Here is a 26,751-nt window from a genome sequence, read left to right as displayed (position 1 = left end):
AGTGCTGCCTGCTGGATAGCAACTGCCCTTCCAGCTAAAAAGCATCTTGGAAACGTTAAATTTAGCTTCTCCTGACCAACTCTGCACCTCTAAAGGGGATGGGTTTGGTTTCGCCCCAGGCTGTGGAGCGTGGCTGCCCCTCAGTCACCCACAGCAGCATCCCTGGGCTCATCACGGCTGAGGGACCAGGGCTGGGAGGGAGCAGGAGCAGCTGGGACAGGGGCTAGGAAAAGTGGAGCAGCTGGATGCGCTTCCCGCTGCTCTGCCCAGCAGGAAAAAACCAGCCCTAAGATCTAAATCCCATTCCGCTGTTTCAGATCCAGGCCGACAGCAGAGGTGCAGTCAGCCAGGGCACAGGATGAAGTTAAGACCTGTCCCCAGAACATCTCCTGGGTGCCCAAACCTTCTCCTCCCGTCCTTGCAAAAGGAAAACCCAACCCTTAGGCGGAGAGCTGGAGATGCCAGGTTCCAGCCAGGGAATCTCAGAGACTCCTCCCTGCCCACTCCTTGGCAGAGCGCTGATGTTCGGAGATCCACGTGGAGAGCACAACTCTGGGAGGGTGGCTGGCTGCTCTGGGGACTTTTCCTGGCAGGACCAGCCCATCTGTGAGCCACGGCAGCCACCTGCTGGTACCTGCTTGCCCGCATCCCTACCTGCCGTGTCCATCCCATGGGATGGCACTGCCCCTGGCCTCCAGTGGGTCCCCAGCCCAGCCTTTCCCAGAGGGTGCTGGGGGACAGAAAACGGGGCACCGGGGGAAACATCTGAATGCAGGGAGTTCCTATTTTATTTCATTTACTCTTGGTTTTTTAAAATTTGTTCTTTAGCCTTGGCAGGCAGCTGTCTAAGAGGAGATGCTGGTCTGCTCAGACAGGGTCAGAGTCCTGGTGCTTGCCCTCAGCTCCCCACCAGTTCCCCCATCCCTCCCAGGCACCCACAGGGGTTGGTGCTGGTGAGAAGCCCCCCTGTCTTCCCAATGACCAAAGCAAGGCTCAGCCTGCTGTCCTCCTTCAGCACTACTTCGGGTCAAAGCACACCTTATTTTACCCTCAATAATAGATGATGAAGCTGCCAGTTTTCCCTTTATTTATCCAGCCACTGCTGAGTCCTTTCCTCTGTCCCTGGCCCCAGTGGTGGGGATGAGGTGGGCCAAGTTGGCCTGAGCTGGAACTCACAGCAAGAGCAGCTTTTTGGGTCAAAATACAGCCCAGTGCCCCTCTCTCCCAGGAATCAGCACCTTTGCTGGCCACATTCCACCAGCCAGACGGGTGATTCTCAGGACTGAGCAAGGCAAAGACCTGGTGTCCTCCTGCCATGGATGAGTGAGGTGTCAGAGCCTTCCCAGGGTTTGCTCCTGATTCTCTCCAGAGACTGAACCCCCTTTCCCAGCCACAGTCTCCCTCACGGCCTGGGGATCAGGAATTCATTCCACAGGGGTATTCCTCAGCACAGCAAATCTCCATGAGCCAGTCTGAGCTGGGGCACAGATGAACGTCAGGCAGCAGCTTGTCAAAGGATAAAGGCTTTATTTATTAAAATAGTAACTCTTTTTCTCTCTGTGAGGCAGAGGAACACCTGCAGGGTGTGTGTGTTGTGGCACGGGGAAGGGAGTGCTGGGGCTGCAGCTGATCACAGGTGTCAGCAGCACTGATGAAATTCAGTAACACCAATGAAATACATGGAATATTTCCCACCGGGGCTCCAAGACTCAGGGCTGAAGGGGTCTCTGCTCCACAGCCCCGTTGGATGCCACCTCCAGGTCTTGCTCCTCTGCATCCCTGGTGAGGTCTACAAACACCTGCAACGGGACACAGTGGAAACAACCTCATCATTGCCACGGACTGGCTGTTTTTGTGCTGGTCACAGGTTATTTCTTCCTTTTCCACAGGCAGTTCCCAACCTGGAGCTCCTGCATCAGCCTACCTGGTGCAAAGTGTTCAGTGACAAGCTGTACTCCTCAAGCTTGAAATTCTGTTTAGCTGCAGAGGGACAGAGAAAGCATCCTTAAAAACCAAATCCATAGAAAGAATTTGAAAGCAATTTCCTTATTTAACTGATTGTTTCCTTTTACCTGCTTCTAGCTTGGAGAAAGACCTGGACAGAGGCAGTGCATCTGCCACTGGAATCTTGTAGGTGAGCAAGGAAGAAGTCCTGAAAAAGTAGTAAAAAAAATGAATTCTTCCTCTAGTGACTCAGCATCAAATTCTGGGGGGGTCTGTGGGGTAACTGTGCTCCAGGTAAATCACTGAGCAAGGTCAGTAGCAGGAAAAGAGCATCCCAACCCAAATCCAGGCTGGTGTGCAGCACATGGACACTGACCTTTCCTGCCGAGCCGCGTGGGGGAAGAGGTTCAGGATTTCGGTGTGGACAGCATCACTTTGCCCCACGTCTGTCATTTTGAGTTCTAGGTGGTAACTTGAGCCAAACTTACTTTTGAGATCCTCAAGGGAACCGATGTACCTGCAGAGGGGGAAAACATTGCTCAAACCACCATAACCAGCAAACAAATCAATCGCTGGTGTTGAGGAGTAGCTGTACATCCTCATATTCATCAGTTTATACCGTGCTACCTCCTCACAACACTGATTGTTACACACTGGGGAGGATCCAAAGCAGTATTTTCCATTAGATTAAGAATTAAAGAAGCCAAACACACCCCACAACCGCCCAGACTCAGCCCCCTGCTCCCAGTGCCCACCGGAGCCGGCCGGACACCAGGATGGCCACGCGGTCACACAGCGCCGCCGCCTCTTCCAGGGACTGCGTGCAGAGGATGGCTGCCCTCTCCTTGCTCTTCATGGAGGCCTGAATCATTTTCCTGGGAACAGAGGGATCACAGTCACTTCCTGGGAAGAGCCACAGAAAATCTCCTGGTCTACGTATCCCTCCCTAGAAACAACTTTTAAAAGTTATTAAAAGTGGACAACTATTTAAAAAACTTCAGTTTTCTCATTTAAAGATGACCTGGATGCCAATGCCATAATGCAATTTGTCATGTCAGCGTCCCCCCCAGTGTTACACTGACGGTGTAAAGTGGTGATGAAAAGCTAAAGCAAACCCCAGGGCTGGATGCCTAAAGGGAGAACCACCTACAAGTTTTCTCTCGCTGAAGAAAGCAGAAATTTGTGTCTTTTGTACCAAACACATGGGTTCAGCTGGTGTCTACTGAGATTTTTTGGGGGTGTGTTAATGACCATTATATTACAGGGCTTGCTGCCAGCTGAGTGAGGAGCTCAGCAAGTTCTCCCCATCCCCTGGCATTAGGAAAAAGGGAAAAGACAGATCTACTCCATCACCATGGCCCAAGAGTTCCTACAATAGGGAGGGTGAGGCCCATCCTGTTCCATCTGTCCCAGAGCTCCCGTTTCTGCCAAGCCAGGGCTGCTCACCACATGCGGCGCTGCCCTTTGGGGTCCAGGCTCACAGATGGCTCATCCCAAAGCATCACCATCGGGTCTCCCAGGATGCTCAGAGCAAAAGACAGCTGGAATGGGAACAACACGAGGTCAGGGCTCCTTTATTTACTTGCAAAACTGGTGCATCTTAATCCCCATGAATTTTTCAAAGCTGAAGCTCTTGATTACAAAGTACAGGAGGAACAGGGATTAAAAAAAACCCACTTTAGGTGTTCTCAGTTAACATTTTAATCTCTCAAAATCAGATTTTCCTGAGCCTGCCAAAGATGTGAAAGTGGTTTTCCATCCCATTTACTGGCAGATGTAAGTGGTGGGGCATGAAGAGACGATTGTAAATCCAATTTGTGGTTAGCACTTACTAAACACACAGTGTAGGAGAGTGGGAAAAGAGAGGGGTGGGTGGGAATCCTGCCAGGCTGGATTCAGAAGGTATTGATGAAAACAAATGATGCCAGGAACCCACTCAGCTGAAGGTTTCCTGTGTACCACGTCCAAGGAAGAGAGAGCAGGGTTTGATCAAGTAGCAAAGACAAAACCAACACACACCTTTCTGGCTTCTCCAGCAGATAAACTCCTAGCAGGGGTCTTGAAATGCTTCATGAGATCCAAGGCCCTTCCTGTGCTGTGGGGAATGGAAAGGGAAAAGCCTTGAATGACCTCTCAGCGTGCAAACTTTGTGGTCAGGGTGCTGAGGAACCAGACACTGACATGTTTGGTTTGATATCCATCACCTTGGGCTACTTGGTGATTTTGCTCCCAACTTGGATGGTAAATTGAGGAATTTTTGCAGAAATTCAAGGCAGGAAGTGCAGCTAATGAGAGAAATGAGTTACTCATGGAACTGGCCATGAACTGGGGCAAGTTTGAATTTTTTTTTTCTGAATTTTCCCAGGTAAGCCTGGGCTACAGTCTTCATTGACAAGTGATTGAGAACAGTATAAAATAGCAGACCTCATCAGGAGAAGCCACCTCTCTAAGGTGGTGAGAGGCACTGAAGGTGCTGTCTCTTAACCACACAAGCCAGGTTTGTTAACAGAGAAACCCTTCCCCACACTATAAAATCAGAGTGATTGGGCTGGAAGGTTCCCTGCCTCTGGAGGGAGGGACCACAAAGAGATGAGATTGTTTGGCTTCCTACCAGCTGATGGCAAGAGCAGCATCTTCTTCCCTCATCCCTCTGACAGCAGCAAAGGCCTCCAGGTGCTGCAGCACCGTCAGGTGTGGCCAGAGTGGGTCCTTCTGTGGGCACCAGCCCAGGGCCCCCAGGCACGGGGAGGCTGCATCACGGCCCCTGAGCAGCACCTGCACCAACACACACAGCTCTGTAGTTGTGGGGTCACAGAACCACGGGGTGGTTTGGGTTGGAGGGATCTTAGAGCTCATCCCATCCCACCCCTGCCATGAGCAGGGACACCTTCCACCAGCCCAGGTTGTTCCAAACCCCGTCCAACTGGCCAAGCCAAGCAGTTGTGGGGTGGGTCAGTAGCCACTTGTGAGTGGCCACTGTGTGGCTCCATGGGCAGGGTGATCCTGCTCCATCTGCCTTTTCACTTTGGGTAATGTTACCAACATCAGATTGTCTTTTCCCAGTAACACTTTTCTATTTCCAGCCTTCAGTCCCAAATCTGTAACAGCAATGGCATTTCCCCTCCCCCAGCACATGCCATTAATCATTCTGCACGTAATTAAGTGATGGGTTGTTACTGGCCCAACACTGCTGACATTCGTTTTCAATTTCCTGGTTTTGCAAGGCTGTTTATGGAGAGTGTTATTTTTGGGTTTTTTTAGATGTCAACTTTTCTTACAAGGCTTGTGACATTTCACAATGGGTTTCCAATGCCAGCTGAAGATTTGCTGTTGCTCAAACTCTTAAATCTGTAACACTGACTTTGCTGAACACTAGAATTTATGCTTGGCATAAATCAACACTTTCTTCTCAGCTCCGTAAATATCCAGGACACACAAATTGTACATAAACATCCATAAATCCCCTGACTGCAAGGAGATGTTGCTGGTTTGCCTTATCACATCCTTAACTTTTAAAGGCATCAAGGTCATCTCTGCAGCTGCTCCAAAGGAGCCACCTACCTCCCCAGCAGTCACTGCTACACCTCCAGAAATCGTGTTTATCGTTGTGCTTTTCCCAGCTCCGTTGGGTCCTAACAGACCTAACACTTCTCCTGGAACAAATATGCAACAACTGTTAATAATCTTTATTGTTGATATGACTTCTCCCCTGTATTCTATGTAATATCTAAAAGTACAGTGGAACAAAGGGTTGTTTTATTCCCATAAATTAAAACTTGGAATGCAGGAGCCCAGAGCGTCAGGTCTGGTTGCCCACAAGAAAATTCTAACAGAAATATTATCTCCAAACGAGACTTTCACTTTAGACTTTAGTCATTTATATTCTAGGGAGTGCAGCAAAGTACTTGAACCTTTTTTAACACCAAAAGAGAGATTTTTGACAGCAAGTTTCTTCTTTTTCTTAAAGATGGAAGTGGCTGTCCTGACTTCGTATTCCTTGCGCAAACTGTTGACAACAACCAAGTCCTGTGGAGACATGAAGAGGGAAATAAAAACTCTCCTCCTATCCCATGAGACAGCTGATCTGTTCTTACTATACAGCAGGACTTTGAAAAAGAGAAAATTTCTAAATTAAAAAGCCATGAAACAGAGGGAAAAAAAAAAAAATGGAAAACAAGCAGAATGGGAATAAATATAATGGTGCCAGCTAAAGTCCTTGTGGTGCCAGGGTGACCATGGGCTGGACGGTGAGATCACACAGAAGGTCTGAGTGCATGAGCCAAGAAAGCAGAGGCAGAGGAGAGAATGAAAGTGATGGAGAATGAAAAGGAAAACGATCCAGAGGGCTGGGTTCGGATTCACCTCCTCCTGCTGCAGCGAGGCCATCGCGCTCCGCACCCTGTCCCTCTCCGCCTGCACTTCGGGGGGTTCCTCTCCAGGGTGGTCCTTGTTCTGCTGGGTGACCACTCTCCTCGGCTGGATCCTACGAGTGGAGGAGAGATGCTTTCACTGGGAATCACTTCCAGAAAGGTTTGTGTTTATAAGTTTTTTCCCAGCGCAGCGCCAACGAAACACAAAATTTATTTGACCTCGGGGAGCTCACAGAGCTGGAAGGGACACACAAGGATCACTGAGCTGTTCCACAGACAGTGTTTGCTCAGGTATTTATTCCTGGGGGAAAAACTACACCTCACTGGCATGGCTGAGAAAATAAAGGCCAGTGTTAGCTTTTCCTTCATCTTTAATTATTGACTGGTTCCCTGCTGCACACATGCCAGTCATCTGTTCAAGGAGAATTAAAATACACGTGGCAGGTTTGCAAACCAGTTTGGGTATTTAACTCCCACACTTGGTAATGTTTGATAATTAAATACTTTTTACAAGTCTTTTCCCATGTGACTGAGGTGGTTGGTCACTTGTTGTTGGTGACAGATAGGCAGAGAGCACTTAGACAACCCCAGCCTGATGAAGATTGAGGGAAAGTCTCCATCCTATTGGGAGCAACACTGACACCTTTGAAAAGGAGTTAAAATCTTTGTGTTTCAATTTGGATCTATAATTTAGCCCCCTGTAGGGAATTTTCCTGAAACCTCAGCTATGAACCTTAAAAAAAAGCTGAAATCACAATTTTTATCCTCTCAAGAACATTGAAAAAACTAAAACTATGAGCTTTAGCTACATTTTGAAAAACAATTTTCACACATGATGTTTCTCACTTCTGCTGTCAAGGTCCTGCCTGGCTGTGCAGCTCTGAGCCCACCCTGCAGACTGGGATCACTGTGGCTCACGAGGAATCCCTGGGACACACCTGAAGACAGGATCAAATCCTGTAATTGCTTCTCCATATCTCATCTCCAAACAGCGCAGGAGGAAAGCGAAAATCACACAGTGGATGTATGGCTAAAAACCAGACATTGATTAGGTTTGCATGGAGACCAGGTAACAACACACTCCATTAATTTTAATTATAAAGGGATGCAGGAACCGATCTCATTAATTTCAGCTGTTGAAAAGGTCGAAAAGGGGAAGAAGCTAAATTGATGCTTTGCATACATTTCCCTCTGATATGCAGATTATTTTCAAAAGTCTTGCCTTCTTACAGCACTTCTAGCCCAGATAATCCAGCTGCACCCCAACAGACATCCTGTGGGGTGGGCGGGCACATCATCCTTTTGTAGAAGCAGCATTGGAATGATCAGTTTATTAATAATATCTCTGCCTTCTACATGAGCTCCACTTAACCCCCTGCCCCATTTTTGTGGCATCCAAGGGCCACACAAGGCACAAGTCCACGATTACTTGGAATTCACCTCCCCTGCCAACACTTGATGAGAAATTTTGACTACAAAACCCATTCTTTCTTTATGGGGACAGTTTACCAGCCCAGTGCAAGCTCACTGCATCAGAACAGTCATCCCAGCCCAAGCAAGCGTCTCCAAACCCCTCCTTACTGTAAAGACAGGCACGTAGATGTGATTCGATGTTTCAAAACCACTGTAATCGTTATATACGATGAAATTCTGGAAGAAAGGGAGATCAGTCAATTAGAAACTTGCTTAGCATGGTGTGTCTCGGGGCAGGGTCAGAGCACGTGTGGCAGGTAGGGACGTTCAGCTTCTCTTTGGGATGGGATAAAGGAGTTTTGATCTGCCTTTTTTTCTTTGGTTCTTACTGCCTCAAGGGGTTATGGCTTCCTTGGGTACAGGAATTCAGAGGGGCCTCAAATCAGTCAGGTTAGGTCAACCTTTTCTGTCACTGCTTCTCTCTTCCCAGCTCTTTGACCTTCTCTCAGCTCATTTCCTCCTCCCTGGTTTTCCCACTCCACCCCTTTCCCCTCCCATGCCACCCTGGCTGCCAAAATACAGCCACTGTAGCAGCTCTTTGTGACTAAACAAACGAAAAATATCCCAATCAAACAGAGGATTAACAGGTCAAATCTTGGCCTCTTCTCTCACTCCCCAGCCTGGAACTTCTCTTTTCCTGTTTTCTTTTCTCATTCTCTCTTTTTGGCTGGGAATTTGGGAAGTGCCTCTTGCTTTGCCAGTTTGCACCATTAGGATAATTACTGAATTTAGGAGGAGGAGTTTTGCTTACTAGTCCCGAGAACGTGATCCAGCCCATAGGTGGAAACACAGGAAGCAGCATACAGGTGTAGTAAAGTGCTTCATGATGGTCACTGTTCATAAAAGCAGTATAATTCACCTGGAATAAAGCAGAAAAACTATTTCCAGTATTACTGTATTGTTGCTAAAAATCCTGGTTATTTGTCAGTGATTCAGGTTGTCCTGCTGAATATTGATATAAATTGAAATTTACTGAGGTAAATCTGAAATAAAGCCCCAAGTGGCAAGGTGTGTAAATCAAACATTTCAGAGTGAAGATGCTCCTCACTTACCAAAATGAAAGTTAAAGACCAAATGTAATGATTGCTTCGTCCCATGCGAAATTTGAAGGCCATTAAATAAACGAAGAGGACAAGAGATATTCCATAACCAAAGAGGCAAATGATCTAGAGAGAGAGAGAGCAGTCAGTGACAAGAAGGTGCCTGTGCATATATGAAAACCTGCCCAGAGCAGTCCATTGCAAAGAAACTCCTTAAAGCCAAATCCTGCTGGGAAATGAGGGAAGGGAGTTGTTTCCACCCATTTTGCCCAGAGCTCACCAGGGTCAGCACAGCGCTGGCCTCCAAGGGGCAGATGCGGGTGAAGAGCATCAGGATCCCAAACATGAGGCACATCAGGCTCCAGAAGAACGGGATGTCCACCAGAGCCTGCCCACACCAGTAGGCTGAGGGGAAGAGCCCCGCGAGCCGCAGCTGGGAGCGAGCCTGGAGCTGCAAAAGCAACAAAAGTGGGAAAAGGGAAAGTCTAAAACATCATTCCTGCTCCTTCTCTATTCCCTTGCTCCTCCCTTCCCTGGCTGAGCCTTCCTCTCCTTTCCGAGCACTTCCAGTTCTTGGTTTGACTATTGTTTAAAACCACGTCATTCCTAAAAGGAGGAAGAAAGATCATTCTGATCTCAAAATCTTTATCAACACCCAAATTATTCTGAGCCCCAGCTGGTTCCCTGGGATGCAGAGAAGTGCACTTTAGGTACTCATCTGACTGATTTGCTTCTACCATCCTACCCAGAAATCACAGAATCATGGAATGATTTGGGTTGGAAGGACCTTAAAGATCACTCCATTCCACGCCCTGCCATGGGCAGGGACACCTTCCACTATCCCAGGTTGCTCCAAACCCCATCCAGCCTGGCCTTGGACACTTCCAGGGCTGGGACAGCCACAGCTTCTCTGGGAACCTGTGCCAGGGCCTCATCACTGGTGCTCTCCACAGACATTGCATTGCATTCACTCTTTGTGTACAACCACCTGCAGCTCGTGCTCTTTACCTTGTAATCCTCCACGTTGCTCATCGCAAAGAGAGGAGGCAAACCAGCAGCCAAAACCAGCAGGTAGGTTAATAAGGCGGAAAAAATGTAGTGCTTCAGCTCTGGGCTTTCTCCCTGTGGGGAGAAATTCAGAGTCATCCACAATCGACAGCTGCCCAGGGAAAATCTGGCTGGCTCGATGCTCATAAGATGGTTGAACATACAAGTGAGCAAGAACACTAATGGTAAGTCAGTTGTGTTTAAGGACAGAAAACAAGGCCAAAAGAACAAAACCAAGACATTTAGCATCCTAGAATTTGCAGAAAGAATTTGGATTACTGTAAATTGTTGAGGATGAAGACCAACTTTTTGTTGCTGAGGAAAGGTGGGGTGTGCAGAGATCACTGTTGTATTCCCACCATATTCATCAGCATGGCCTGGTTGGAAGAGACCTTAAAGCTCATTTCATCCCACCCCCTGCCACGGGCAGGGACACCTTCCTCTATCCCAGGTGCTCCAAACCCCGTTCAACCCTGCCTTGGACACTTCCAGGGATCCAGGGGCAGCCACAGCTTCTCTGGGCACCCTGTGCCGGGGCCTCCCCACCCTCACAGGGGAGAATTTCCTCCCAATATCCAATCTAAACCAATTTGGCTCAGTGGGAAGCCATTCCTCCTTGTCTTGTCACTCCATGCCCTTGTAAACAATCTCTCTCCATCTTTTCTTCAGGGACTGGAAGGCCACAGTTAGGTCACCCTGAAACTTCTCTTTTCCAAGAACAAACCCAATTCTCTCCACACAGCACAAACTTAAATTCTTACAGTATGGAAACCCCACAGAACCTGCAGGAGGAATCATCATTAAACACCCCCAGGAACCAACAGCAGTGGGACCACTGCCCCCAACCCTTGGAACCTGCTCCCCCAGCCAGCTTTCCAAGCTGTACAATCCTCATCCCTTCAGCTATCCCAGTTAATTTTGGCCAGCAAGGCAGGACCCTCACCATGTAGAAGAGCTTGCTCCAGACGCGGAAGCGCGCGGTGGAATTGAAGAGCCTCAGGAAGGTGTTGCTGAGGATGTTCATGAGCACAGGGAAGCAGTTGATGGGTTCTGGGCTGCACATGATTGTGAACTGGTGGCTCTGAAGATGTCAAAACAAAATTCCTTCATGTCCCTGAGAGGTGTGAGCAGCACTACTGAAATTATTTACTATGCCAAAAAAATATTCTGCCTTTTCTGGCGTGTTTATTTCTCTCATTTAAATACTTTTCAGAAAGTCCTGTTGATGTACAGGATGAAAGAAGGAAAACATATCCCTCACCTTGCCTTCCAGGGATATTTTTATAGCTCCATTATAATTTGGAAGGCTAGTGATGTTTTTCTCCAGAGTTATTTCTGGGTTTATGTTTTGAGTCTTCAAAGCAGCAATGAAATCCTCGATTTCTGATCCTGAAATCAAGTCAAGGACAGAAATTAAGGGTCATTAGAGGGGTGTTTATCTTTAAATATAAACAGTTTCATATAAACAAGTTCTTACTTGCAAAGCAGAGGTATGTTAAATACCCCAAATATTGAGATTCTAAGCAAATATATATTTCCTATATTTTTTTCTATTTTAATTAAACTGGCTAAACAAAATATATGCTTCATATTTAGCTTATTTATTGTTTTTTTTTTTAAATTTGCAGGGTTCATTACTCTTTTACACATAATCTGTATTTGCTTTTGCTCAAAGGAAAACACCTCCCAGTGTACATTCCTTTATAAATTTGGGACATTTGCAAGGTTGCTCTGTCAATTATAATAAAATTCACATTGGTGCAGAAAATGAGTCACCACCACACGTTGTTCCTCACCTGTGTCATTGAAGATGAGGAGGTTTGTAGACCTATTTTGAATTTTCTCTTTCGTGGGAAGAAAATAGGGGCTAGATGTGATTTCCCAGCTGCTGGAGTTGTGCAACAGATGGAACACCATTAAAACCATCAGTGGTGGAAGGATAAATGTTCCAAATAACAGCAATCTGGATAAGAAAAACAGACTGTAAGCGAGGCCAGGGGAAATCCACCTTTAAGTAATTGTGTGATTTCTAGTGAAATTTAAAACTTAAGCGAGGCAGAGCTCTCCCAGTAAATTCAGGCTGCCCTTATTTCTGCAGCTTTGAAACATTTCTCACCTAATTCTCTGCTTCCAAATATCTCCAGCAGTATTTAGACCTTCCCTCAGCCTCTCCAGGGCTGCAGGGTAGGTGGGAGCTCCTGTACTTACATGGCCCTGAGAAACTTTCCTTCATGCTTCAGTCTTAGGAAGCGAATTCTCATCACAGCACACACTTGCTGCCTCCAGAGCATCATCCCACTCATGGCCAGGATCCCCCGCTTGGAAAACACCGGGAGGCCCTGATCCCTCTCCTCGAGGTCTCCATCTCCTGCGTGTTCATCATGAGAAATGGCATTACCCACAAAGAGCCTTCAAAACACACATTTTAACCCCAAACAATCATCAAGGATCTTCTGCTCTGAACAGAGGGATGCCTTGATTTTTATGTTTTTTTAGACAGAAAAGTAACAAGGGCAGATAAAAGAGGCCAAAATTTGTCCAGAATAGAATTTATATTGGTGAATTCAGACTGGCTGAACCTGGGCTGGTGTGGCAACACATCCAAGATCTTCACTGGCCTTGGGAAATGCCTTCTGCAAATTTTATCCCTTCCCACCTCCTGGCTGGGGCTGCACAACCCTTCAAAGGTAAATACCCATCCAACACCGGCCTTAATTCTTGTGCTTGAAAGTCTTTGGGAAGCCAAGATGGAATCATTTGGGCTTCTCCAAAAAGATATTCCTCACTGAAGGCAACTGGGATACAACTGCCACTCTAGGCCTACCAAAATTCACATTTAGCAGAAGTTTATTAGATATTCAATTAAAAGATATGAGTATATGGATCTCTAAGGACACCACACTTGCAAAAGGGAGTCAAAGCTTTACCTTCTGGATCGATGGTTTCCTCACCCTGCAGCTTCAGGAAAACATCTTCCAGGGTTGTCCTGGTCACCTCATAATTAACAACCCCCTGCAAGAGGCTTCTCTCGAGGTGGCTCAGAAGATCTGCATGGGAGAAACAGCCAGACTCAGCCCAGGCACCACGGCTGGTGCTGAGCACAAACTCAGCCAATTAAGATTGGATGTTCCAGCATTCACATCATTAATCCCCACAGCCTAAAAGTCATCACAAGTTTATTGTGCTCTTTAGTGGTAAGTAGTGAAAAATTCAGTGGTTTTGGTTTTCATGGGCCATCCTGAAAACAGATGAGGGTCAGTGGATTTTAGGTTGTAGAGATTACTTGGTGGATTTTCTTTTTTCCATCTGCATTATTTAAATTTACAATGTGCATTGCAGGCTTTCTGTAAGACTGGTGTTTATGCAGCTTCCCAATCCCACACATTATGGACCAAGGAATATAGTTATTCCCTTCACAGTGACTTTGATTTCTGCTTTTCCCACCACTGGGTTTCCCTTTGAAACCCTGGCACAGCGACAGGTTTCTTACCTGGGAAGCTGTCAGTGTTTTCCAGAGGCAGCATAAAACACAGCTCATCCCTCTTCTGTCCCTTGAGCACGGCATCAGGGATGTACTGTCTGACCACGGAGGACACAAGCTCTGGGTCACACAGGTCATTTATGTGCATCCTGTATAAAAACCCCATTGTTATAATGTTAAATAAGAAAAAAAAATGGGTGCATCATCGGGTTGGAGTCCAAAGCCAGTGGTGATTCTTCCATAAGGAAACCTCCAAAACTGGGCAGAACTTCAGTGGGAATTTTCAGAGCCATCTGCTGTGGCCCTGTTTTTGCCATGCATGCAAGAGATGGTTGAGGTTAAGAATTATGATTCTGGACAGTGCTGCTAAACCAAGAACTCAGGAATTAAAATCCTAAGAAAAACAACTTTGCATCAAAGCCATTGTACGTCACTCTGGCACCACAGATCACCTCACTCTGGTCCCCTTTCAGCTACAAAGGAGGTTGCAAAGTCATTTTAGCTGCTCACTCAGAGCTTTCAGGACTGGGTTCCAAAGAAAAGCAGCTTGTTGTCCAAAGCAGGGAAATTTTGGCAGCCTTAAAAACCTTCTAAAATGAATTGTCAGGATTTCTATTACTGTCAATACAAACTCTACAGAAACACAGATTCTACAAGAAAATACGCATGAGAATGAGAAGCTTTTCACAAAAAGAATGATGACCAAACCAAGAAGTTTTACCTTAAGTGATAGCCAATTCCCCATTTTCTCTTCAAGTAGAGAGATGAGCCAACACTCTGTAATCTCCCACTGGAGAGGAAAGCTTTCCGATCTAAGGAGGAAGGGATACAAAGGATTTAGGGGGATTTACAAGAGTGCAGCAGACTGACCTCACTCTGCTCCTTCTGAACTCAGCAAACATTTTAATAATAAATTGAGATCAGTGAAACCAGGCCAGTGCTGAAGGTCCTTTTATTTTTTTAAACCATTGCCTTTCTCCTAAATATCCTGGTTAATTCTTTTAGTTATGCATTCTTGTGGGCTTGTGGAGAATTCCCCATGCAGCACAGGAATAATAAGGAAATGGGAAATAAAGTCAAGTGAAATCCAGAAAAATAAACCAAGTTTTACTGACATAGAGACATATCCAGATAATGTGGGAAGTGCTTTATCCTGAAGAAGAGTTTTTCATCCTGAAGAAGAGTTCTTTATCCTGAAGAGAAGCATGAGCAAAGTCTTGGAGGGACACATCAGCCCAGTTTTTGCCTTTGCCCAGCTCGGGTTGGGTGGTCAATCAGACAAAGCGTGTCCAGCGAGCACAGATTGTGTCCCAGTGGGACCCACCCATGGGCTCTGCCCTGGAAACCCCTCATTTGCAGCCCCCCGGGGTGACAGTCTGGGCTCACCAGCTTGAGCATCAGCCTCCTCCATGGAGTGGGTGGTGAAGAGCGTCACGCGCCCGGCGCGGCGCTCCCGCAGCAGGCTCCAGACTTGGTGCCTGGAGCAGGGATCCAGCCCCGCCGTGGGCTCGTCCAAGAGCAACACCTGCAAAGGCCAATGAGATCAGAGCTCCCCAACTCCAAGCTGTGTTTACTTGGCTTAATTCCATGCTTGCATCATGCATTTCATGCTTTTGATGATCTCACTTAGAGGAGAAAATGCATCCTCAAGTATCGGTCATTTTTATTGCTCTTTCTCCTACTGCAGTATTACCACCCTTCTAATTAAAAATATGGGGCTGATTGAACCAGATTCCCCAATCCTTCCAGCAAGTGAATTAATGGGTCAGTAGCCTTGGAATGGCAGGGGAGAATCACAACAGTCTCTGTGTCAAGTCAAAACACAGAGCTATGCCCCAAAACTGTACGCGTTGTGTGTGCATAAACACGACTGGTCCCCACCTGAGGATTCCCTAAAATTGCAATTCCAAGAGACAATTTTCGTTTTTGCCCCCCACTCAGGGCATCAGCACAAACATTCTGAACGTCGGTGAGGTCCAGCATGAGGAGAACTTTCTGCACCTTGGGAGCACACGAAGACAAGAGTCAGATTTCCAAAGCATTGGGCACATTTTAATTCCTAAATGGCTACAAACATTACAGGAGAGTGTAACTTCAAGATTTCAAACTTACCTACTTTAAATGGCTTTGCTTTGAGACAAAGGATAAGAAAGAACTGGAAAACCACTTTACCACTCAATTAGGTTTCTTCTCATTCCACAGAAGAAGATGCAGGTGATCATCTTTTATAAATAAAGCACAAAGTGCCCAAGATGACACAGAAGAAAAGTCAGTGGCTGACAAGCACATACCAACCTCCACATCTACTTCCTTCCACTGAATCCCCTTGATGTGAGCAAAAATTCTCAGGTTTTCCTTCACTGTTAAGGCTTCAAAATGCAAATTAATTTGGGGGCAAATTCCAACCTTTGCCTGCCTTCCTTCCATATTCCACACTTCAGAAGCATTGTAGTTGTAGATCATTGCAGAACCTGCACAGGCGGATGAATGAAACATTTGACATTAATTATGGCACCATGGATGTTTCTCAAGTGTTAAATTAAAAATTAAAGAAATGAAAACGCAAAATAAGTGGATAGTCCAAAGATTTAATACACCTCAAAAATATTTCAGAGCACCAAAGAAGAAAAACTTATTTCCTATAGGTGTGCAGCTCATGGAAAGCACCAGGCCACCCAGATGGCCAAATGACCATCTGTGCATGATGCACACATGAGCATATCCATGAGCGATCCATTATCCCTGGAGCTCGTGTTGAAGGGGAAATCTGCCCTGACAACAACCCAGCACAAATGACTTAGGGAAAACTTGGAGGTTTTTTGCCTATTTCCCCCTCACACTTGAAAAAACGAACAGCTCCTCCTCCTCAGCATCCAGGCCCATGACCTTACCTGCCGAAGGCTTGGAAAATCCACTGAGCACATTTAACAGAGCTGTTTTCCCAGATCCACTGTGACCCAGTAGTGCAGTGATCTGGCCTTCATAGATATTTAAGGACAAACCTGGAATAAAAATAGGACAACAGTAGGATGGAAGTGTGTGAGAAGTAGACTTGGACCTGTAGCTGTTCCCACAGGTGACAGAAGTGACATTTCTTTAGAAGTTGAGAGGCAAAACCACATCCAAAAGCACAGGTTGGTTCTGCAGGAGTTAGGCCTAAGCTTAGAAGGGAATCATGTCTTGATTGAATTGGAGGAACAAATGTGTTATCTTCAATATCTAAAGAATTTCAACTTCAGTTTTCTACGAGGTTCATGACATTTTATTTTAGTGTGGCTCAAGAAAGAGTCCTCAGGAAGAGAAGAGCCCACAGATTTTCCAACATGTGAGATTTCAAGACTTACTTGAAAGCAGCCAGACTTTGCTACCTCATTTTCTTTATAAAAAAGTACTTTGTCTTCCTGTGGGTTGTTCAGGTGGTGTTTGTTTGGTTTTTTCCACTCAGTATCGACTTTTGAGGCCATATTGATATTTTCAATATTTTTGTATTTTTCATTTTTGATATTTTCACTTGGAGTTCTTGTTAAACAAAGGCATTCAACAAATACCCATGACTTTACTAAGACTGTGTTAACTATTTGAATTGGCATGTGCTTGGAGAACACAGCTCAAGGAGGGACAGCAATTTTGGCCATAAAATCCCAAGTTTGCCCAAAATAGTTTACATTTTGAAAGGGAGGTTTGAGAGGGGATTTCTAGAGTGGTTCATCACTGCAAAAACACAGCTTTTAAGGAGACCTCTGCTGTTGGAAAAAATAATAAACAGTGATTTTCCTGGCGGGAACAGGGAGATAAGGACCTGGTAGAAATTTGCCAGTAATTTACCCCAGCAGAAATAACCATTGCACAATACAATTGAACAGGCCCAGAGGCAGAATTCAGTACAGCCAACAGCACATTTCAAAACACTTTGGGCTCTTATCTAGTGGAAAACGAATAAAAGAATTACAAAGCCTCTCCTTACCCTTTAAAGCTTCAGTGCTCTTGTTGTTCTTCTTGTATATTTTTTTAATATCGTTTAGTCTAAAGAAAAGCAAGCAAGCCATTACTTTTAGAATCAAAATTTGGGGCTGTTTCCTCTGCCTCAAAACAACTTTTGAAAACTATTGGGAGAATATTTCCCAACCTCCTCCTCAAACTGGTCCTGTAAAAGGAATCACTTGATGTAATTCATTTCTGGTGCCTTTAAAGCAGGATTAGGTCCTGTACTTTTCTAAAAGCTGTTAAAAATTTTCAATGCCAAACTCGAGGAGCACTTAAGAATGAAGCAGGAGGCTCTAGGGAATGAGATAACCTGTGGTTATTTAATTTAGAGTGATGACCTAGCTATTATTTTGGCAGATTTCTGTTTGCTTTCTGGTAATAACCAGCAGGCAGCACCAGCCACGAGCCCACCCAGCCCTGTGAGGATGGACAGAGCAGCATTTTGTGCAGCACACTCTGCTTAAAGATGATGGGGAAAGGGAACAGACTCAATGCTGAGAGGAAAGTGCAGGGCAGGGAGTTGGAGGATGCCCCACATCCAATAAATGTTCAAATCCAGCTCTGGAGTGGGATGAAACTGAACAACCCCTCCCTTTCACATATTTGCATTAATCTAATCTATAATGCCAGCTGACAGCCTCACACTCACCAGTGCAGCGTGGCTGCTCTCTCTAGAGCCAAACAAGCCATGCAGAGCTCTATTTTCCATGCCAGAGGAGTTCCTTACCTGATGGCTTCCTTCCCATCAAAGCCCAGCGGCATTGGCTCGGTGTCACTGGCCAGAACCGGGTCATGGCTGCTGCCAGCTCTCACCCCCACGTACCCACTGCTGCCATTGAGCCAGTATGAGGGCCTCAGGAAGAAGGCAGGAGGATGTGGGACCCCGTACTTGCCTGAATCAAAGACAGAGAAGGTGAAATATCAACCCCAAAATGTCCATCTGTCAACTCTGACAAATTCCCAGCCCAGCCAGCGCTTCCCCGGTAGCTGCAGAGCGTGAACTTCAGCAGAGTGAAAGAATTGATAAATTCTGCAGTTTAAGTTGTCCATATCTGTAAAAGCAGGTGGGGCATAATCCATTTACAACTTCTTTGGTTCCAAAATATCAGATCAAGTCCTACAACATCCTTCCAACCCCCGTGGCCAGGGCTGTTGGAGCAGGATCTCAGTGCCTTACTGCAGGGTTACAGTTTTCTCTCATCCCACCACCCCTTTGGTAACTTTCCCCCTAAAAAGCAGAGAATTGTAGAAAAAAAGCAAGGAAGTTTGCATTTTCCCCCTCACATTTTCACTCACCAGGCAAAACCTTATCAAAGTAGATGGCCAGCAGGAAATAAAAGACACTGTCAAGGCTCAGGATGAAGTACAGGTTATAGAAAGGGTACAACTCTGGGCTAAATGCTGGTCCATATTTTTCTAGTTTTACCATCTAGGGGAGGAAAAAAAAAAAAGCCCAATTCAGATGCAACATTTCCTTCAGGCAGAAACACTCCACTGCTGTGTCATCACAGCCATTTTCACTTAAAACCCAATTCACTCGTGATCACGACGCTGTTTCTAAGGAGGCAAAGGGTTTATGATGACCACAAGCCCTGGAAATGCTTCAGTAAGCTGAATTTCAAATCAAGCAGAAGTTACAGAGAGCTGCACGTGCTGTTTGCAAAGGCAGCACTTCCAGCCCTCACAGTTCCTGCAGCTCTTGGTACCCACCAGCCACGTTCCACCGCTGCCATCCTTTCAGAGAGATTTAAATTTGCTGCAGTAAAATTCCTGATGCAGCTGAGTGTCCAACCCTCTTTGCCACGAGTTAGCACAGATTTTTTGGAGCCAAGTTTTCTTTTTAAAAGCATCTAAAACGGAGGGGGGCGACTGGGTTGTTCTGACAATGCAAATTTTGGGTTTTGCTGTTCTCTGGCAGAATTTTGGGGGCTGAGCTTTTGTGATGAGCACTGGTTTTATTTTGGACATACCGTTGAAAGACCAGCTGCGAAGGCAAAAGGACTGAAGAGGTTTAAAATCCATTCCAAAGCCCGTGGCAGTTTTTCAAACAATGTCAAAAAGCCCAGCGACCCAAAGAGGATGTGAAGGAGAAATCCCACAAAACTGGAAATATTTGGCTGCTTTAGCAACGAGCTGAGCAGGAAAGTGAAGTGAATCTGCAGCAGAGAAACCAATAGTTAGCAGGATGCATTTCTGCTGCAATTTAAAAAAAACCAACATGAAAATTAGAGACCCAGCTGAATTTCAGTTGTTCCCTACAGATGCTTTGTTTAGCAGACAGCTCTGAGATTTAGGGCAGTTTTATAGGGACAGACAAATCACTCCCTGCCTCATTTTAGCACCTCTCTTTCCTCTGATTTTGAGTCAGAATCTCACAAAATGTAATGGGATTGATATAATAGCCTACAAATAATAACAATAAATCACAGCAGTGTATTTTTGTTACTTTCTCAGATAACACCAGCCCTAGAAAACTCTGCAGTCTTTCAGCTATTTTAATTAGGAGACAGGAAAAAAAAAAGGGTGCATCATATAAGAATACAAAAGCAGACTTACAGATGCCATGCCATAAAAGAAATAAAAAAAATACACTTCCAAAAAGCTGTTGTGATCCAAAACTTCGCTCAGGGTGACCCAGGTCAGCAGACTGGCTGTGATGGAGACGTACACAGTGTACAGCAAGCTCCAGGATAACCTACACAGGAAGGCACAGTTATTTTTGTTCCTGAGCATGACAACACTTGCCTTGACATTGCCAATACAAGGCAAATTGTTTTTAATTCAAGTATTTTGTAATTCCATCCATTTACAGTTTCCAGACTGGACTGCAAATATCAGAGAGTCACAGGAAGGGTCAGGTTGGAAGGGACACAGAGGGTCAACCTCTCTGCTCAGAAAGAGTCATCCCAGAGCACGTGGCACAGAAATGTGTCCAGATGGGCCTGGAGTATCTCCAGTGAGGGACACTCCACACCCTCTCTGGGCAGCCTGTTCAGTGCTTGGTTACTGCTCAGGAAAGAAGTTCTTCCACAAGCTCAGGTCTTGCATGTGCCCAGATCTCTGCAGATGCAGCGATGGCAGCAAAGGGACACAGAATCTGCAGCCAGGACCTTTTATCCATGTGTTCTTCTGAACCATCTGAAATATTCATGCCCAGATGGATTAGGAAGCCTGTTTGGATAGACCCTGTGTCCCTCTTCTGCTTCATCATTTAGGGGTTTCTCCAGAATTTCTTGTTCCTTCACTTTTTCTGGGTGCATCCACAAGGCAAACAACCCCTCCACAGCCAGAACCCTGCTACACACACCCCTGCTCCCCGAGGAGGGCTCCTCCTCCTTTTTGGTGGGAGAAGAGCAACAAAACAACTGCAAAAAACCTGTCTCAGAGCATCAGGCTTGGAAATAGAGGTCCCCCAGCAAAGAGAACCCCAGAATGGTTCCTCAAAGATCCCCTAATTCCAGCCCCTGCCACGGGCAGGGCCATCTCCCACCAGGCCAGGTTGCTCCATACAGTTGATAAAATAATCCCTGTAATTACAGATTAATTTCTGAGATTTACCAGTAGGCAATATCCTGCAGACCCATTGCTCTCATCAGTATCTTCAGCTTCTTCTTCTCCTTCAGAACTTTCACAGATAAAAAGTGCATGTATGGGCAGTAGCTCAGTATGGCACAGATGATGAACCAAAGGTAATCCAGTTTAAACAGAGGTTTCATCACGGGGGTTTTCAGATTAACTCCAGTGATTGACTTCATTTCTTTCCAGACAGAGTGGTTGGTTTTCATCTAAAGAAAAGAAATCAGTCATTAATGTAATTTTTGCAGTGAAATAGTCAACATCAGACAAGACAGAGGGTTATAAGCATTAAAGTGATGAGTTTGTCAGTAATAAGGTTATATTTATTAGCAAATAACCAGGATTTAGTATCTTTTTGTACTGACTTGCAATAAACACTATTAAATCCTTGTTCCATTCACTGCCTCAAGCCATGAGAATGATCTGTCATTCTTTTAAAGTCTGAATTACACTAAGAATTTAAGAAGTTAACAATCACAAAAAATCAGAGTGTCACAGAGTCCCAGAATGGTTTGGGTTGGAAGAGACCCTAAAGATCCCCTTGTTCCACCCCTGCCATGGGCAGGGACACCTTCCACTATCCCAAGTTGCTCCAAGCCCCATCCAACCTGGCCTTGGACACTTTTAGGGATGGAAACATGAACTGGCTTGGTGGTTTTCTTGGTTTTTGTTTGACTGTTTGGTTTTTAAGTTCACCCAGAACTCTGGAAAGAAGAGCAAACATATTTTCCATCATGAGCACACTTACTTCTATGACTGCTGCATCAATGCTGGACTGCACAGAGAGGAACCCTCCGTACCAGTACAGAGGAACTTTGCAGTGACTTGCTGAAAAGTCCCAGCAGCTTTCTGTTGGGGAAACAAATTTTTAAAAAGAATTAATCAATATTAATGAACACATTTCCATATATTTGTGCATATAAATACTTGTGCATAACACGTGGGGTTGAAAATGTGTTTTACCCAAGTGTCAGGAAATCAAGATTGGGTTTTACTCAGCCTTTTATCTTTTAATGTGTTAAATCTCTGGCCGTGCACTGTATGTTAGAGGGACATTAATGCACACACAATTCTCCTTTCCAGGGATGATTCGATGTGTTAAGGTATGAAAGGGAGAGGGGCAAAAAGGATATCTTCGAGCTCCCTTCCAACCCAAACCATTCTGGGATTCTCTGATTCTCTGACTGTACATGACGTTTATGTTCTTCAAACTTTTTTCTCTGATATTTTTTTTCCTTTTACAGACACAAACCCTCAAACGTTAACTCCTGTCTTTCTTGAGCCATTTGGCACATGCAGCCTCCATCCCTTCAGGGCAGCACAGCAGCACAGAAATCCAGCTAAACAGTTTTTAAAGCAAAATCAAAGCCTGTGGTTTCATTTATTTTGTTACCGATGTGCTCAAAGCCTTCATTGGGAAACACCGCTCTGCCTATTTGAAATCTGAGAGTGTAGGAGAAGTCATCCTTAAAAACCACACCGATAGTTTCATCCTCCAAAATTCCTTTTTCTTCCATTTTTTTCTCATTTTCCATCTCTTCTATTATTAAACCTGCCATCAGAATAGAGAAATAATATTTTAAAAAAAGAAAATAATAACACCAGCACAGCTCTGATTATTCTCTGAAACTCTGATTATTCAGGCAACAATGAAAATGGGCATCACCACCATTTGTTCCCTCAAAAACCATGTGGGACAAATGCTCCTGTCCCTCCCCACCACGAGGGTGGGTCATGGCCACTTCAGACACTGCAGCTGGAACATGGATTTAAGAGCATTTACCCCTCAGTGCGGAGCTGGAAGCCACTTTGGCCATTATTCTCCTGGTGGTGTTGGTGGCAGGGGTGTACATCAGTGTCACCCCCGTGGCGTTGAAGGCCGGCTCGTCCAGGCGCCCCAGGAATTTGTAGGGGAACTCCTGGGTGGGGTAGTACATGATCAGACCTGCTGAGTCCCTCAGGATGTAGAGGAAAACCAGCGATGCCACCCATTCCTGGAGGGAAGGAAGGAAATGCAGAGGTGAAGGGCAGCCCAGGGAATTGCTGCTGTGGGGAGGCTCCTCCAGGACCCTTGTAACCCTGCTCCAACCCCACTGCCCAGTCCAGCTCCTCCAGCCTTTTCCCTGTGCATGAGGGAGAGCTGTCCCACAGGTGTGATGGTTTTAGAATCTGAGGAAGGTTTCAGATGGAAAACATGTTTTCTCAGTCCCGGAGCCAGCGAGGTCTGTGGATAATCTGACACTGCAGCCATGAATTGGACATTGTGTTCCTCTGGACAGGGCAGGATCAACAACCAAAAGCAAGCAGCCAGCTTTGTCACGAGGCACATTTGTAGTGTCACAGGAAGAAGGAACTGCTGACATTTCCCAGGGAACCACAGCTGAGCCTTCTCATATCCCCTCACACAAAAACAATGCAGCGTGAAAATACTTTGTAGTGGAAATCCTGATTTCCCTTTGGAAGGACCGACACTTGCCTGAAAACTTTTGGCCTTCATCCTCCACACCAGAAGAAGATTTTTCCACAGGAGAGCACAGGTTTGCTGAAATATTTGTGAGGCTTTCTTGGATACTGCCTGCATTTTTCTGGCTAAGATGAGAAAGAGAATGATATCATTTAGAACAAAACAGGTCACTGGGAGCTCATATACTTATCTGGGTAACTATCACTTCAGGGGAAGCCAATAATATGCCAAAGGAGGAGAACTTGTCTCCTCAACTTTGGACAACTAAGATTCAAATAGTCCAAGATCATGCAAGGGAATAGAGAGCTGGGTTGGACTCAGCTGCCTCTCCCACATGCACAGATTCATCCTTCCTCATCCAGCCTCATCCCTCCTCATCCAGATTCATCCCTCCTCACCCAGGTTCATCCTTCCTCAACCCGAAGAGGCTTTTTGGAATGAGACAACTGCTCCCTTTCCACACTTCACTGCAGAAAGTGAATTTATGCCTTGCCTCAGACACGTGGTTTGTTGGCAAACCACCACTCACATGCTCTGGGTTCTGAACCAGACCCTGAATCACGTTACAAACACTGAGGAGGTGCTGAAAACAGTCTAAAATAGAGGCTGCCACTGCCTGCCTTCGCCAGGCTGGTAAGAGACCAGTTTGCTCTGTTTTCACCTAAATATTAAGGAACTTCAGTGCAGTTAGAGCAGGGCAGCGTTAGAACACCCATGTGCTCCTTACTACCCTCCCAAATACTGAGCAGGGAGTATTTCTTTGGGATATTCATTTCAGCTCCAGATTTAATCACGTGGCCAAGCAGCAGGAACAGCAGCAAGTTCAGAGCGATGGGTCTCACCCCCTTCCCAGGGGAGCAGGGCAGGGAGCCTCCCAACATGTTTTTGTGGTTTAATCCTCCAAAATGGCTGAAACCCAAAATCAAAGCAACTTCAGAGTGCTCTGTTCCCCTTGGACAGCGCTTCTTGATTTCACAGATTGGGCAGCTGGAGTTAATAAAGGGTTCCACTACTCTGTTCCCTTCAGTGCTTGTTTTTTGGAAGAACTAAATATTTGTGTACTGCAGGGGCAAGGGATTCAGGATCCCTGTTTACCTTCTGAGTGTTATCCCAGGGCTTATTTTATCTCCTGCTGCTCTGCTTTCCCTGCCTGCAGCTTCCTTCCATGCTTCCCCACTGCTCCCTGCACTGAAGGTTAAAGGTAAATAGGAAGGGATTTCTAGGAAGTGTTCCTTTGGTTTATTTGCCCAGGTCTGGATTTCAGTCATGAACTGAAAGCAGCAGCTCAGCCCAGGATGTTTGGGCAGCAAACAAAGGGTGGTGATATTTGGATAACAAGGAAAATATGATGGTCTTTAAAAGATGCACTGAATTTCTACAGTCACAACAAGCACTTAATTTTAAAAAATGATGGAGCAAATCTAAAAAACTTTTATAAAATTCTAACTAAGTTTGTGCCAGTATGAATTTACTTTTTGCCTGTGGAGAAAGAAGCAAATACCATTGGGAGCCGAATCTAAAGCCAGGAATTCAAACAGGTGATGCTGCCCACAAATGCTGTAGAATTTAACTTTCAACCAGATACCTAATAAATATTAGCTATTATTAACTTTAAATTAGGCATCTAATTAATCTATTCAGTAATTATCAAAAAGGTAAAAAACATAAGCAAGACAGAATCCTCTGCAAGGCCTGAGGCTCAAAACTTCAGATTCAGAAGGCAAAATAAACACATCAGAAACTGATCTGGAGGCAACGATGTTTGAGAAGCTTTAATCCAGTAAAGAGCATCACTTGTAAAGCTGCATGTCTCCTGGGGCTCATTAAATGCATCCAAACTTCCTGCTCTCCAGGAACACACTGCCAAGGTGTTGCAATAACTTTTGCTGGATCCCGTGTGCAGCTCTGCTCTAGCAGAAGTTGTCCCAGCAAGGCACATCCCATGTAATCCCTTTATTTACTGTCTCGGGGAATTCCTCTTTGGCACCTTTTCAGATTATTTTCCTCTATAAATTTAACTTACTGAGGTCTGTTTGAAGATGTCCTGCTCATTGCAGGGCGGTTGGACTGGATGAGTTTTAAAGGTCCCTTCCAACCCAAAGTATTCGAGGAGTTTCTGATTTTAGTTCCTATAATCAAGCTGCCCTTCAGGAGCCTCTCAATGCTGGGTTCAAAGGGAGCAATCCACGCTGCATCTCACACTTCCCAGAGGGTCCACTGGCTTTCCCAGAGCCAAGGATTAAGCCCTGCATGTGGAGAGTTCAGAGGAGCTCTTTCCACCCCCTCCTGTTTGCCAGTTCCGTTTTTGTTCTTGCATCTGATAAATCTGAGAGAGATTTGCACTGACTCCACTCCAACATGCAAACTTTCAAACAGGTTCTTTTTTCCTACTCTCAACTTGAAAATAACAACTCTAAGTCTGCCCTTCATCAAAGCTCAGCACTTCAGCTCACACAGAGAAGTGAAATTTGGGGGTTTTGCATTTTTAGGTGCCTTTAGTGACAGCAAGGCAGGAGGAGGAGAGCAGAGGGAGGGATCATCACCCAGTGCTCAACCTGCAGCTCTTCACCTGCAGCCAAAGCCCATCCAGGAGGAGAGCCAAAATCCACACACACCCAGAAAAGCTGAGTATTTTTGCTCATTTGCCTCTAAAATATTTTGATGTAAACTTGTAGTCCACCAGAGAACAGAGCTGGAAGGTGCAACTTTTATGCATTCATCATCATAAAGCATTAATTAGGAAAAATCAATCATCAAACTCAACCCCTGCATGAAACTGCCGCAGGGAGAATTTTTCCATCTTTACTTCTAAACTAATTTTCCCTTTTAAAAAGGAGAAATATCTAGCTCCTTACCTGATGGTGTGTTTTCCATTGGGACAAGGTCTCCTCCAGCTCTGAGGTGTCCGGGCTCCGGTCCCTTTTCAGCCCTGGGGACGCTGAGCTGCTTGGCCCACCCCGGTGGCCATGCCCCTCTCCAGCCTGACGTCACTGCCCGGGCAAACCCTCCCAAAGCTTCTGGAGCGATGACCCAACGCTGGAACAACACCTACAACCAGCTGGCCCCGGGCCTGGGGATGTTTACACCACGGTTTGGAGGATTTAACTCAACCCTTGCAGAGGTTCCCACCAGGCAGCAGAGTTGGGGTGGCCTGGGAGGGGGAAACCTTCACTCCTGAGAGGTGGCAAAGCCACCTTGTCCCTGTCCCAGCTTCTCCAGAGGGAAAACTCCGCTGCCTTGTCCCCATCGTGCCCAGAGCCTGACTCAGCAAATGCTCCTTCCTCTGCTGAGACAAATCCTGCATCCCAGGACCAACGGGATTTTAGTTCCTCATTGTTTTGAGCAGGTTTTTTTCCCAATTTCCACTCCTTT

At 45.7% G+C, this 26,751-nt stretch overlaps 1 protein-coding gene across 2 annotated transcripts; it reads right to left on the bottom strand.

Moving 5' to 3' along the window:
• Nucleotides 1-1,507: 1,507 nt before the first annotated feature.
• Nucleotides 1,508-26,751, bottom strand: LOC138120023 (ATP-binding cassette sub-family A member 9-like). Of its 2 annotated transcripts, none has more exons than XM_069032426.1 (39): nucleotides 26,235-26,751; nucleotides 23,392-23,504; nucleotides 22,699-22,909; nucleotides 22,309-22,467; nucleotides 21,664-21,764; nucleotides 20,898-21,124; nucleotides 19,896-20,034; nucleotides 19,310-19,495; nucleotides 18,636-18,768; nucleotides 18,067-18,232; nucleotides 17,320-17,378; nucleotides 16,247-16,357; nucleotides 15,651-15,826; nucleotides 15,237-15,356; nucleotides 14,742-14,880; nucleotides 14,077-14,167; nucleotides 13,365-13,504; nucleotides 12,802-12,921; nucleotides 12,083-12,242; nucleotides 11,671-11,837; nucleotides 11,136-11,263; nucleotides 10,818-10,955; nucleotides 9,836-9,949; nucleotides 9,108-9,278; nucleotides 8,840-8,953; nucleotides 8,539-8,646; nucleotides 7,896-7,964; nucleotides 7,253-7,344; nucleotides 6,307-6,427; nucleotides 5,856-5,970; nucleotides 5,506-5,597; nucleotides 4,556-4,719; nucleotides 3,964-4,039; nucleotides 3,391-3,485; nucleotides 2,700-2,819; nucleotides 2,321-2,461; nucleotides 2,073-2,152; nucleotides 1,925-1,980; nucleotides 1,508-1,799 (listed from the first exon to the last, which is right to left on the bottom strand). In XM_069032426.1, the coding sequence occupies exons 1-39, from the start codon at nucleotides 26,251-26,253 to the stop codon at nucleotides 1,710-1,712; spliced, it is 4,821 nt and encodes a 1,606-aa protein (XP_068888527.1). In that variant the 5' UTR covers nucleotides 26,254-26,751; the 3' UTR covers nucleotides 1,508-1,709. The 2 variants fall into 2 exon arrangements, with proteins under 2 accessions (XP_068888527.1, XP_068888528.1); XM_069032427.1 differs by lacking the exon at nucleotides 26,235-26,751 and adding an exon at nucleotides 23,778-23,847.

The sequence above is a fragment of the Aphelocoma coerulescens genome, chromosome 18 (assembly GCF_041296385.1).
Source record: "Aphelocoma coerulescens isolate FSJ_1873_10779 chromosome 18, UR_Acoe_1.0, whole genome shotgun sequence".
In the NCBI taxonomy this organism is placed as follows: domain Eukaryota; kingdom Metazoa; phylum Chordata; class Aves; order Passeriformes; family Corvidae; genus Aphelocoma; species Aphelocoma coerulescens.
This window is presented reverse-complemented; position numbering and strand designations above follow the sequence as displayed.

Coding starts and splice junctions, on each gene's coding strand:
- LOC138120023 (XM_069032426.1), bottom strand. Junction 20,035..20,897: donor CTGCAGGATATTGCCTACTG/GTAAATCTCAGA, acceptor CTTCCTGTGTAG/GTTATCCTGGAGCTTGCTGT. Junction 10,956..11,135: donor AAATATCCCTGGAAGGCAAG/GTGAGGGATATG, acceptor TGACATCTTCAG/AGCCACCAGTTCACAATCAT.